The sequence below is a fragment of the Ostrea edulis genome, chromosome 1, assembly GCF_947568905.1.
Source record: "Ostrea edulis chromosome 1, xbOstEdul1.1, whole genome shotgun sequence".
In the NCBI taxonomy this organism is placed as follows: Eukaryota; Metazoa; Mollusca; class Bivalvia; order Ostreida; family Ostreidae; genus Ostrea; species Ostrea edulis.
In genome coordinates, this window is record NC_079164.1 from 34,012,346 (window position 1) to 34,025,914 (window position 13,569).

The 13,569-nt window shown below is 35.2% G+C and overlaps 1 protein-coding gene across 2 annotated transcripts in view; it reads right to left on the minus strand.

Annotated features, from left to right (window-relative positions):
- LOC125659152 (probable RNA-binding protein 19) overlaps positions 1-13,569 on the minus strand; it is a 33,630-nt gene that overhangs the window by 19,663 nt on the left and 398 nt on the right. For both annotated transcript variants that reach the window (XM_048890742.2, XM_056146375.1), the window contains exons 2-16: positions 12,176-12,358; positions 10,320-10,445; positions 10,177-10,242; positions 9,438-9,636; positions 8,912-8,958; positions 8,652-8,774; positions 7,015-7,077; positions 6,720-6,798; positions 6,182-6,253; positions 3,632-3,741; positions 3,361-3,402; positions 2,496-2,571; positions 1,522-1,652; positions 624-684; positions 301-355 (exon numbers count right to left, since the gene is read on the minus strand). In XM_048890742.2, coding sequence (XP_048746699.1) covers positions 301-355; positions 624-684; positions 1,522-1,652; positions 2,496-2,571; positions 3,361-3,402; positions 3,632-3,741; positions 6,182-6,253; positions 6,720-6,798; positions 7,015-7,077; positions 8,652-8,774; positions 8,912-8,958; positions 9,438-9,636; positions 10,177-10,242; positions 10,320-10,445; positions 12,176-12,358 — 1,433 coding nt within the window. The remainder of the gene's footprint in view (positions 1-300; positions 356-623; positions 685-1,521; positions 1,653-2,495; positions 2,572-3,360; positions 3,403-3,631; positions 3,742-6,181; positions 6,254-6,719; positions 6,799-7,014; positions 7,078-8,651; positions 8,775-8,911; positions 8,959-9,437; positions 9,637-10,176; positions 10,243-10,319; positions 10,446-12,175; positions 12,359-13,569) is intronic.

Genomic DNA, 13,569 nt, shown 5'->3' on the forward strand with positions numbered 1-13,569 from the left:
TGTCATTTACAAACCAACGGACTTCGGTTTGTCACTCCATCACACTTTGGCGCATTAGTATGCACCATTGGACTTTGTAGTGTCGACACCATTGCATTATGGCGCATTCGTTTCACATCGCACTTTGGCGCATGAGTGTGGACCATCACACTTTGGCGTGTCACACTATCGGGATTTGGTGCAGACCATCGCACTTTGAAGTCCTATATATATATATATATATATATATATATATATATATATATATATATATTGTATATTTAGATAGATACTGTAGAGGTTTTATGTAATGGTTGTTACCTCGTTGCCTCAGCTTTCTGTTTCGCGGCTTTCTTTGTCTTGAAAGAGGAGCCTTCTACAAAACACACAGTACATGCATGTACACAAAAGTAGACCCATGCATAATCTTCTCTGAAAAAGAAGTTTTGAGCAGTTCTTTTCAAATAGAATCAAATTGAACAGCAGTGTTTTTCTGCCATCACAACCTCCATTCCAATGATGCAGTGTAAGTTACAGGATAATAAACACAGCCATGCTGAGTGAATGTTGTCTACGGTCACCATTATATGTAGCCTGTAACTTAATCAAACACTTAAACGTGACCTAGTTTGTTTTGCTACTACCTGAATGTTCTTTCTCATCATCCAGTTTCTCTTTTCCAGGAATAATGTGCAACATTCTACCCTGAAATTAAAACACAATTCATTCACAATCACAAAATAGTGACCCCTGTAACAATCACAAAATAGTGACCCCTGTAATAATCACAAAATAGTGAGCCCTGTAATAATCACAAAATAGTGAGCTTTGTAACAATCACAAAATAGTGACCCCCTGTAATGATCACAAAATAGAGACTCCTGTAACAATTACAAAATAGAGACCCCTCTAACAATCACAAAATAGTGACCCCTGTAATAATCACAAAATAGAGACCCCCTGTAATAATCACAAAATAGTGACCCCCTGTAACAATCACAAAATAGTGACCCCTGTAATAATCACAAAATAGTGAGCCCTGTAATGATCACAAAATAGAGACTCCTGTAACAATTACAAAATAGAGACCCCTGTAACAATCACAAAATAGTGACCCCCTGTAATAATCACAAAATAGTGACCCCCTGTAACAATCACAAAATAGTGACCCCTGTAATAATCACAAAATAGTGAGCCCTGTAATAATCACAAAATAGTGACCCCTGTAACAATCACAAAATAGTGACCCCTGTAATAATCACAAAATAGTGAGCCCTGTAATAATCACAAAATAGTGACCCCCTGTAACAATCACAAAATAGTGACCCCTGTAACTTTGCAAACTTACCAACCTTCTAATTCTAATAAATGAAAATTACTCAGTAAAGAAACTTTTCATCTCAGTTCCTAAATTTGACTCTATGATGAATCCTATTTCTTTGGTTTTTGGTTATTTTTAATTGCCCTATGACATAACAAGTTGAAATTATTGAATACAAAAATGATGAACATGTGAAAGATGTTCCAAGTTAAGACTCTGACCATGAACACTGTTCCATCTAGCTGTTCGTACGCCCTGACAGCATGTTCTGGCATCATGAACAAAATAAAGGCGTAACCTCGGGTCTTCTTAGTCACTGTATCAATAGACAGATGAACCTCAGCTAGAGGTCCTACAAAAGAAAGCAGAACAGTTTTTAGATTGAGTGAAACGAGTGCACCTCAGCTAGAAGTCCTACAAAAGAAAGCAGAACAGTTCTTAGATTGAGTGAAACGAGTGCACCTCAGCTAGAAGTCCTACAAAAGAAAGCAGAACAGTTCTTAGATTGAGTGAAACGAGTGCACCTCAGCTAGAAGTCCTACAAAAGAAAGCAGAACAGTTCTTAGATTGAGTGAAACGAGTGCACCTCAGCTAGAAGTCCTACAAAAGAAAGCAGAACAGTTCTTAGATTGAGTGAAACGAGTGTACCTCAGCTAGAAGTCCTACAAAAGAAAGCAGAACAGTTCTTAGATTGAGTAAAACGAGTGCACTTCAGCTAGAAGTCCTACAAAAGAAAGCAGAACAGTTCTTAGATTGAGTGAAACGAGTGCACCTCAGCTAGAGATCCTTCAAAAGAGATAGAAAAGTTTTTAGACAAAGTGGAAAGGCAGAAGCATTAAACAAGTCCTTTTGGATAACATAACATTAAATAACATTATAATATTAAGGTGTACTTGTATGTATAGAAGATTTGTTCACAAAAGGATCAAAGGATAAATGTAAACATTGTCTTTGGGTAAAGGATCCTATACACCATCGAAATTGAAACATCCCTTGCAATCTACAGTCTCTTCCTTATGATCAAGAAATTTATCTTTATCTGTAGTCTCTAATAAATAAGAAAATATGACTGACAGAAAGATGCCATGACTGATACATGAAGAACATTGAACTGCCCCCCCCCTCCCCCCTCCCCTGCCAAAAAACACTTCTTCTTAGGAAGGGGGTGGAGGACTGAAGGATCAAATCTTCTTACCAAACTTTCCAAACAATGCCTCTAAATCCTCTTGTGTACAGTTGTATGGTAGATTTCTGACAAATAGTCTCCCAGTCTGTAAAATAATAAAATATCTTCAAAAATCTTTCACATTTCACATATTTAACCTTCTAATAATCTGACATAAAGATGATTATGGACTAAGCTCTAATTTCATCGATTCAAAAATGGAAATACACTTATTACAGTAAAACACTTATAGCAAAGTGCTGAGGTCAAACAATTTAGATTTGTTATAAACGTAAGTTGTTACATGTACACTCAAGTTCATTATATGTGTTCATACTACAGGGACTGAAAATGAAAATGACTTCACTCTACGTGTGAATTCATTATAAGCATGTTCACTGTAACAGTGTTTTACTGTACTCATTTACAGATCAATATTAAAAGGTTTTCTTCAAAGTCATTTGATTATTTGGCATGTAAATTTCACTCACATCTTAATTTATTACCAACATGTTTCAATCATAAAAATCATATAATTCAAAATTTTTCTATGTGAATGCCTGAACACAGACAAGAAACGTGACACTAAAAAAATGATTGTGCAGTCAAAGAAAGACAACTCTAACATTCAGGAAACCTTGTCTGGGTTTTATAAAACAAATAAAAATTATATGTATATTCTCATCCGATAGTATCAAATAATATAAAAAAGAATTATCAAAATATTCAGGAAATCAACTCTTTTCCTCCTGATGCAACCATGTGGTACATTTGTTGTAACCCCCGGGGATATTTCTTCGCTTTACTTCCGATTTAAACTCAGTACATAAGTGTCAGGTTTTTCTTCAAAGCCTATTTTCTGCTAACACTACTAGCAGATAAATGTTCAGTTTACCTCAGCTATGGTGTCTGTGTGAGCCTCGTGCTCTTGCCACTTCTACAAAACAAACAATGATGTGTGACAACTAGCAGTGAACCAATGAAAAGCATCGAAAACTTACCCACTGATAACTGATCCGCAAGATGGATCTTACTCCTGGGCAATATATAAATAGTAACTTATAACAATATATAAATAGTAACTGATACATTTTTTCTTCCTTCTTATGAGTAGTTAACATTACTAGATGAACTTAAGATTTCTGACCTATAGATACATTTTGTACCTTTGTATCTGCTAACTGTACATCATTCTGTTTTTCAATCTGTTTTTGTCTTTCATCAAGCTGGTCATCCTGAACCATCTCATGTTTCTTCAAATAAACCCTCTTGTTTTCTGAAATGACAATAATTAGTATGAAATTTATGTATTTAATAATGAATAGAGAAACAAGAGGCCCATGGGCCACATCGCTCACCTGAGTCACCTTAGCTCATATTTAAAGATTTTTCCTATATATTCGCATGTAAAACTTTGATCTCTATTGTGGCCCCAACCTACTCCCGGGGCCATGCTTTTTTTCAAAATTTAATCTGGAGTATGTCAGGAAGCTTTCATGTAAATGTAAACTTTTCTGGCCCAGTGATTTTTCATCACAAGATTTTTAATGATTTTCCCTATATATATTTGTATGTAAAACTTTGATCCCCTATTGTTGCCTCATCTTACCCCCGGGGGCCATGATTTTAATAAATTTGAATCTGCACTATGTCAGGAAGCTCTCAGGTAAATTTCAACTTTCCTGGCCCAGTAATTTTTGAGAGGAATTTTTTAAAAAGATTTTCCCTATACAGTGAAACTTCTCCAAACCGGCCCCTCAGAATACCGGTTCTCCCTGAATATCGGCCGATTTTCAAAGTCCCGGCAGAAATCTTAACATTTCCTTACAAAGAAAGTCTTACAAAACCGGCCACCCCTGAAAACCGGACATCGGCCACTTTTTAAAGTACATTTGTTAACAAACATGTGTAATTTACCCTTAACATACTGGCCACTTTTTGAAGACAAGAAAATCTTGGGCAAAGGTTAATTAAGATCCTCAGGTGTGCAAATTGACTGACCAACTGGCCAGGTATGAAATTATCCATCGGAGGTGTGAAAAACACTAGTGGCCTCTTCAATTTCTATTGTTTACCTGTGCTGTCAAGCGTGTTAATTGACACTTAGCTAATCCAAGAGACCCTTCCAAATACTGTACAAAATGTAAAAAACAGTTAGGAAATTATTGATTGAATACCATATCAAACGCCATATTGTTTCAACATACTTTGGTATGGATATAAGCGGTACTTAATAAAGAACAAACCCGTGACTGTTAATGATAATTATTAAAAGATAGATTAATTTTCTTGGTTTCCATAGACTTAAAATTCCAAAGAAATATTCAAATTACAATTTCATATTTACTACTGTACTTTTTAAAAACGTCTAAACAAAATTGTTAATGACATAAGCGATGAATGTAAACAGAGTTTTTATATGTAAGAAGAATTCCAATAATAGGCCTCTTTGTTTTCTTTATGTATCCTGTTATAGATTTTCAGTTTAAAATTAGATGATTTCAGCGAGAATATTTCTTGTAATTCATAATTATCTTTAGGTATAAGCGGACTAATTTGATCTCCACCGATAATTGATCATAGATCACCAGATCAAAGTGAACAGTACCTACTTTGTGAATATTGAGATAAAACGTCTATAATTGCTAAATTCTCGGTATATACCGGCCATCCCTCTAAACCGGCCGTTTTTTCCGGTCCGAGAGCCGGCCGGTTTAGAGAAGTTTCACTGTATATTTATATGTTAAACTTTGATCCTCTATTGTGGCCCCATCCTGCCCCTGGGGACCGTGATTTTTACAAACTTGAATTTGCACTATGTTAGGAAGCTTTCATGTAAATTTCCACTTTCCTGGCCCATTAATTTTTTAGAAGAAGATTTTTAAAGATCTTCCCTATATATTTGTATGCAAAACATTGATCCCCTATTGTGGCCCCATCCTACCCCCAGGGGCTATGATTTTCACAAACTTAAAGCTGCACTATGTCAGGAAGCTCTCATGTAAATATCAGCTTTTCTGGCCCTGTGGTTCTTGAGAAGAAGATTTTTAAAGATTTTTCCTATATATTTGTATGTAAAACTTTGATCCCCTATTGTGGCCCCATCTAACCCCTGGGGGCCATGGTATTAACAAACTTGAATCTGCACTATGTCAGGAGGCTTTTATGTAAATTTCAGCTTTTCTGGCCCAGTGGTTCTTGAGAAGAAGATTTTTAAATGACCCCACCCTATTTTTGCATTTTTGTGATTATCTCCCCTTCATTTGAACAAACTTGAAAGCCTCTTCACCAAAGGATACTTTTGGCCAAGTTTTGTTGAAATTGGCCCAGTGGTTCTGGAGAAGAAGTCGAAAATGTAAAAAGTTTATAGACAGACGACGGACAACAGGCGATCAGAAAAGCTCACTTGAGCTTTCAGCTCAGGTGAGCTAAAAAAAACTTATAACAAAAGTGGTCATATTTGTATCACTTGTGTCTAAATGATCAGCTGATACAACTCCTCACAACAGAAACCCACAAAAGACCATCTTCGCAATCCAACTGCCTAATCATGGTAATTATGGACATGGATTGGAACATTTGGGTTTCGTTAGAGAGTGGACCCATCGTCGGAATCCATGGGTTTTCTCTCTGTAACACTATATTCAACATTGACTGAGTGTAACGGAGAGGAAACCTGTGTGATCTGACAGTGGAGTGGACCAGTATCGACTTACTGATGAAGTTCTTGTTTCTCCTCATGGCATCATTCAAATCTTTTTCGGAGGAAAAGTCCACATAAGCTACACCTGAAAAAGAGACAACTGTTTCCTGAAAATGTGTGCCCCCTGCGTAGTGTACAGTACTTGAACAAATGTATTGTATTTCAAGTGTTTATCAATAAATAATACAATTATTAAACAATAGAGTAACAAACTAGGAGAGGACTTGGTGATAGTAAAGTAGGAGAGGGGGGGGGGGGGCAAAATGAGGGAAAGAAAGGTAAAGGTAGAGGGAAAGAGAGAATGGGAAAGAGAAGGAAAGGAAAGTTGAGAGAGTGTCTCTCTTCTCCAGTTCATCTCCATTATTTGCAGAGGATTAATTTGAATATTTTAATTCATCAATGAATTTTCAATAATTTCTAATTTCATCTTAATGAGCAAGAATTTAAAGATTTTGAAAATGATTTTGTGTTACAACAAATCTCTTCAATCTTCATAATCAGTATGAAATACACAAATCTACAATATCGAATCAGAACCCTTTAATACTCACCGATCGGTCTTTTCTGGTTGTTTTGGGGTATGCGAACATCTTTAGGTTTTATAGGACTGAAAAACTCTTTGATTGCCTTCTGAAAAAAAAATTTTAACACATGGTTTTCTCAAACTTAAGTTAGCAATTTCTAATTTTCAAAACAAGAGAAGTATTTTACAAGCATCTATTGAAAATTAAAAAAAAAACAAACAAACAAAATAATGTGAAAATCAGAGACAAGTTGTTGATTGTTAATGCTTTTCTCATTTTACTCAATTTGTTATAAATAAATTGAGGAAACAAATCAGCTTACCTCACCAGATGACACAGGTAAGTTCCGCATTTTGAGCATGTACTTCTGTTCAGCTTTAAGTGGCTAAATATGACAGAAATTATGAAATTAAATGAAAGTTTAGATAGATAGCAATCATTGTTTTTACATCTCATTTGAATTTCCCACCCACATGTATAGATATTATATCCACTGTAGGTGAAGTGCCACAAATTCAAATAAATGTATGGTGTTCAGGGCTGTAGCAATGAGGGCTCTTTATTAATTGAATACTGTGAAAAAGTGACTTCCTTTATTCAAATCATACCCAAAAGATTGATGATTTTCACTTCTGATACTGGGTGCTTTGTGAAGGAACAATCACTACCTATGTTATACGTCTTACGTTTGATGTAGTGCTGGGATCACAATTCAAACCTGGGGACTTCCCAGCTACAAAGTGTGCACCTTAACCACTATGTCACCGTGACTAGTCACTGCAGTAAAGCATGGAACTTACAGTGGAACCCCGTTATTACGTTCCCCCTTTATTACATTGGAATTTCAAAGCACAAAACCATTTCTTAACAAACCTATATAAAATAGACCTCGTTATTACGTTGTCCTAAAATGCCGAGACTCGGTATTACGTTGTAAAAATTCCGACAAAAACGTAATAAACCCCTAATTATTCAATAGTGATTCTCAAAATAATAAGCCATTCACACCTTGACTGCCTGAGGCAGTCACCACATAAATTTCCTGGTCTGTTTGGGGATTAGAGACGCTTGACTGATCACGCTTCAATAGATCTAGTGACATCAATACAGGTGAATACCCTGTATAGAAGCCAGTGATAAACAATTAAATAATGTTTATTTAGAAATTGTACTCTATGAAATTTACTTCATTTTTCATATTTTGATAATCAAAAAAATAATTTCTCAACCACCTGCGTGTTCAGCATAGTGTGATTACCTTTGCTATTAAAACTCTATTCACGGACAGCTTTGGTACCAAACAAGAAAGACAAGATTTATCGTAGCAATGTTACAACCGCTTGGGTAACTGCTTGGACATAGGTGACTAAAGGTGTTCAATTAAAAAAATTGCTCGTTGTTTGGACATGCAGCTTGGGTGTTCGTAAATCTCGTCCATACATACACCAATCTATCGGCCGATTCGTGCACTGCATTTACCTCAGTGAATATTTTAAAATTCCTTGATGTGCATGTGATTTTAGTGCCATCATTTAGCATTATAAATGAAATCTTCGTGTATCATTATATTTTTTTTAATGTGGATTGCGCTTAAATTGTTCTCCGTGGAAAATGGAAAACATAATAACGGGGTTCCACTGTATATTCATCATAATCCAGACCACTACTGTGTGCTGCAGTAGCCTACTTACACACAGTCTGACAGACAAAGGAAAGATATGACATGTTCTATTCTAATAATGTAGATCCAACTTTAATCAAAATACCTTTTTTTCCCCATCTCAAATCTATCAGATTACGAACATGGACAAATAAAATTCTACAATTAATGTGTTTCTGTATGGCATCTTTCAGACATCAATCAAATAATTCACATGGATAAATCAACGATGTAAATTTTGCGAGAATGAAGTTGCCAAGAAATTAAAGTCTGGATGATCTATAATAATGATGGCATACCTCGCTGCGTTTTTCCTGTGGCTTCATCTTCCTGCTGGATGTTGTGTCTGATTCATCTTCCTCCTCGGATTCTGAGCTGCTGTCTTCCAGCATTGCCTGACTGGATACTTTAGATTTCAGGTACTGAAGAAAAAAAAAATCATTGACCATATACATATCATGTTAATTAATTCCGTCTAGTGGCCAAGTAATCTCATAAAAAATCTCCTACAAATCTGTCATATTCATTTCACATTGTATAACTAAGAATTTGAACTTACATCCAAGTCTGTCACATTCTTCTTTGTTGCTAATTTATCCTTTTCTTCTAGAAACAAAATATATCCATGTGGTATTATGGAATACACAGAATGCAGACACAGACAACATAATTAGATTACAGTATTTGTAAAATACGGAAACCAGTTTCAGTATCCCATCATGCTTTAAGTCAATTCTCTAAGGCAGTTGGAAAGAATTACTTTAAAATCATACTTTTACTCTTGATTTAATTGAATTCAAGAACAAAAGACAAAATACTTTATCTATATTAACTTCAAAAGAAGTACACTTTTCTTAACTGATATCTCTAAAGAATCTAAGAAAGATGCTGAAAATGTAAAAAATAAAAGTTCATCACATGTTTTGTTACTTTTACATTATCAAAGTTACGAACTAATTTATACTTATCCTCCCTACCCCAAATAATCATAGGAAGACAACATTTGATGATTCAGTAATAAACAGCATCTCAATGACGTGTCTCTGGCTCTTCTATTCATGATATTTGCTTTTGATTTTTTGTACCTTTGACTTCCTCTTCCTCTACATGCATATCATCGTCCACCTCATCATCTCCACTCTCCTCGCTCTCTCCGCCCTCTACGTTTTCTGACACCTCTACAGCGCCCCCTTTAGGCAGCACCTCGTCATTTGACCACAGTGACTTGTTTCCACTTCTATGATGGACTTGCACAAATTCTTCAAATTTAGGATCGTCTTTCAACTTTGAAATAATCAGAAGTTTTACTTAAGTGCAGGGAAATGATTGCAGATATTTTACTGATACTTCTGAAATACAAGTCCTAGTACAAAAACTGTTTTTGTCAATTTTCATGGGCACCAAAATTCACAGATTTGTCAAAATAATGCTGTTTTGTTATTTTAAAGTAAATTCATGGAAAGAAATTTTATCTTCTTCCATTATGAGCACACACTGTGCTTTGTTAATAACTGATTTCACAGTCTGACATAACCATGAAAACAATGAAAATTGGTTCTGTGGATTATCAGATTTAGAGGGTTTTTTAAAAAAAACTTTTGTGGATTTTGCATACCCCTATCTCATGAATTTCAAACCACAATGAAATATACAATTCATACAATGTTTCAATGTAAAAAAAAACAACATATTCATAAAATTAAATCCCAACAAAAATGCAAAATCTTGAAAATCCACGAAAATTGGTCTCCATGAATTTAAGTGATTCCACAGTATTTGAAGAAAACTGACCCTCCATTGGGGTCGATCTGTAATTCACCTTACCTCTCCTAACATCTCACCAACCACTTTTTCTCTGGATTTTTTCTTCTTTTCTTTCTTCTCTTTACCCTGTAAGAACACAAGCTATATTAAGTAACAGCTCAAATACACAACATCAACCATGAAACCAATGGCTACCAGTCTACCTTGAGATTGCCGATTTCTTTGTCATCAGTCCCTTTCTGTTTTTTCTGGAATTTAGAGCTGTCACTTGAGTATTTGCTCCAGGCGCGTGGCTTGCTGGGGTCGCTAAAATCCATAGCTTTTTCAACCTGTCATAGATTTACTATGTTAGTTCATCAAGTAAGAATATGAACAATGTGTTAAATTATTTTCATTTGTTACATTTATAATGAAAAAACTTTATGCATGCACAAGTGCATCAAGTGACATCACAATGGTCATGTCATATCCGGTCATCACTGTTCTATAACACAAGCTACAGCTATATAGGGCTGAAACGATTCACCAAAATATCGATACTGTTCAATATAAACGCTCGATTCAATATTCGATTCATTGCCTCAATTTCGGTTCGATACCATTATTACAAATGAGTTCAGTAAAATACATCAGACTCGGCCTGTTCTTATTATTTTTACCTGCATGAGGGACAAAATAGCTTCGAATAACATTCAGACTCGTTTGCCTTGAGTCTAACAAAAATAATAATGAACTTTGTCAGTTTAAACCATAGAGCCAACAGGCATCTTACCGTTTAGCAGTTTGGAAACAATTTGCTTTTAAAATTATGATTGTGAATCTTGGCAATTAAGTTTTTCTTCAATGTTATTATTGGTTTCTTCTGTAAATTGTATTGTATTGAAATTTTGAATCGTGGCATAAGTATTGCAATATATATCGTATCGTGAAGGGAAGGGGCGTATTGTTTCACCCCTAATGCATGATATATAAATATATATATATATATATTATATCTATCTATTTATCTCTATCTATCTATCTATCTATCTGTCTGTATATAAGCAAAACAATCCTAGTGGAATTTCACTTCAGATTTCTCTATTCACTAATACTAAATTTAATTCTATGCAAAATATCACATTATTTGGAATTTTATAGGTTTTCCTTTTTGTTGAAATGTTATTCTTTGGTTTCAAACTAACTCAGGTTCTTATACAATATTGAAATTATAACAATATTGTGAATGATTTTTGTTTTTGTTATTTTCATTTTTCATACAGGTATCTTAATATTCAGTGTGTAATAAATATATAATATATATACATTCATATGGGGTGTAATATTGAAAAGCATTCAGAGCACCTATTTAGCATTCAGAGCACCTGTCTAGCATTTAGAGCACCTGTCTAGCATTCAGAGCAAATGTCTAGCATTCAGAACACCTGTCTGGCATTCACAGCATCTGTCTAGCATTCAGAGCACTGGTTTAGCATTCAGAACACTGGTCTAGCATTCAGAGCACCTGTCTAGCAATAAAAATCACTGGTCTAGTAATCATAGCACCTGTTTAGCATTCAGAGCACCGGTCTAGCATTCAGAGCACCGGTCTAGCAATCAGAGCACCTGTGCAGTATTCATAGCACCTATTTAGACTAGCATTCGTAACACCTGTCTAGCATTCATAGCACCTGTCTAACATTCAGGGCAGAAGTCTAGCATTCAAAGCATCTGTTTGGTATTCAGAGCACCTGTCTAGCATTCAGAACACCTGTCTAGCATCCAGAACACAAGTCTAGCATTCAGAGCACATGTCTAACATTCAGAACATCTGTCTAGCATTCAGAGCACCTGTATAGCATTCATAGCACCTGTCTAGCATTCAAAGTACAAGTCTAGTGTTCAAAGTATCTGTCTAGTATACTGTATTCAGAGCACCTGTCTAGAATTCAGGGGGGGGGGGGGTGTGAATCTCAAGTCTGGTCACATATATTTTTTCTTTTCTTTTACTTATTCTAGTGAAAAGAGACAAGATAAATTGAATGTCAAGCTTCAAATACAATTAAATCTTTGTACAAACCTGAATTCTACTGGCATCGATGAATGTTTTATTAAGCTGTTTGATGGCTTGGTCTGCCTCAGCCTCAGATGAATATCCTATGAATGCAAACTTTCGGAACACACCCTCCTTTGTGTATTTCAATGAGCAATCTGTGAGGGTTCCTACAGCTCCAAACATTGCCCTCAGTCTCTCCTCCTTCATCTGAAATCAACAGGAATCAGTAATCAAATCATTAATCAATGTACTATGATAGGTGCTTCTTGCTTGAAATGTTGATCAGATATATATCAATTATACAGTTACTGTCTTTTTAGGAGAGATATATCACAAGTTGTCAATTAGGGTTATATCTCACGAGTTCATGTCCACAATAATCATTTTGTTAACCTGGAGAATTACATTGCAATATCTTGGCAGCACAACTGATGGGCTGATCATGAGTGTGACAGTGTGCAAAACCAAATGCAGGACTTTCTATTCCAACTTTTCTGAATTTGAGGTACCAGTGCATATTTAATACATTAAATGACATCAAACCTCAAAGGAAAAATGTAGGCTTTGCCTATACTCTGGGGTTCTTGAGTTTAAATCAAACAGGTCCAGTCCAAAGACTAGTTTTACCTACATAGCTATTAATAGCTACCTAGGTATTTAAACCTACTTAAAGTAGCTACTTCTACCTACTTTTACATGGTTTTAAAAATATAAATAAATAATAATTAAGGCACATCTTTTAAACAGGTCATTCATTTTATGTATCATGTTGTGCATGTGCACGGCAAATTTCAGAGTGTAAATTTGAATACTTTACGAGGGTGGAGAATATAGAGGAAATGCATGAAAAATCGCCCCAAAACCTTTAATGTAAAAATGCATGAAGGTAAACTTTAACATTAATACAGATTTATAAGACATTCTAGACTTCTTATCATGTAGCTTTGATCCTAAGCTCCTAGAAAATGGAAGAGGGTGCAGTTATTGATGCAAATTTAAAAGGTTAGAAAGTAATCATTTTTTTGTCCAATATTTTTGTGGTATTCATCGTCAGTGTAAGTGAATCAAGAAATTTCGTACACACCATATTACGCCGTTCCTGCCTTTGGTCATGAAATGCAAGTAAAAGAAAAAGTAGGTAAAAATAGCTACCTGGAGTAGGTTTAAATACCTACGTAGCTATAAGTAGCTATAAGTAGCTACGTACAATGTAGGTAGAAATAGTCTTTGGACTGGACCTGTCAAATACACATGTTCAGGTAGAGTGATCATACTTCTCTTTTACCAGCTATTGTGTACATGACCTTAACCATAAGTTAAGTATTTTATTCACTTATCTATTTTACAAACCATACACACACGTGTAAAACATTAAAGAGATTCATTCCGCAATAAAAATTCAGCGAACTGACATGATG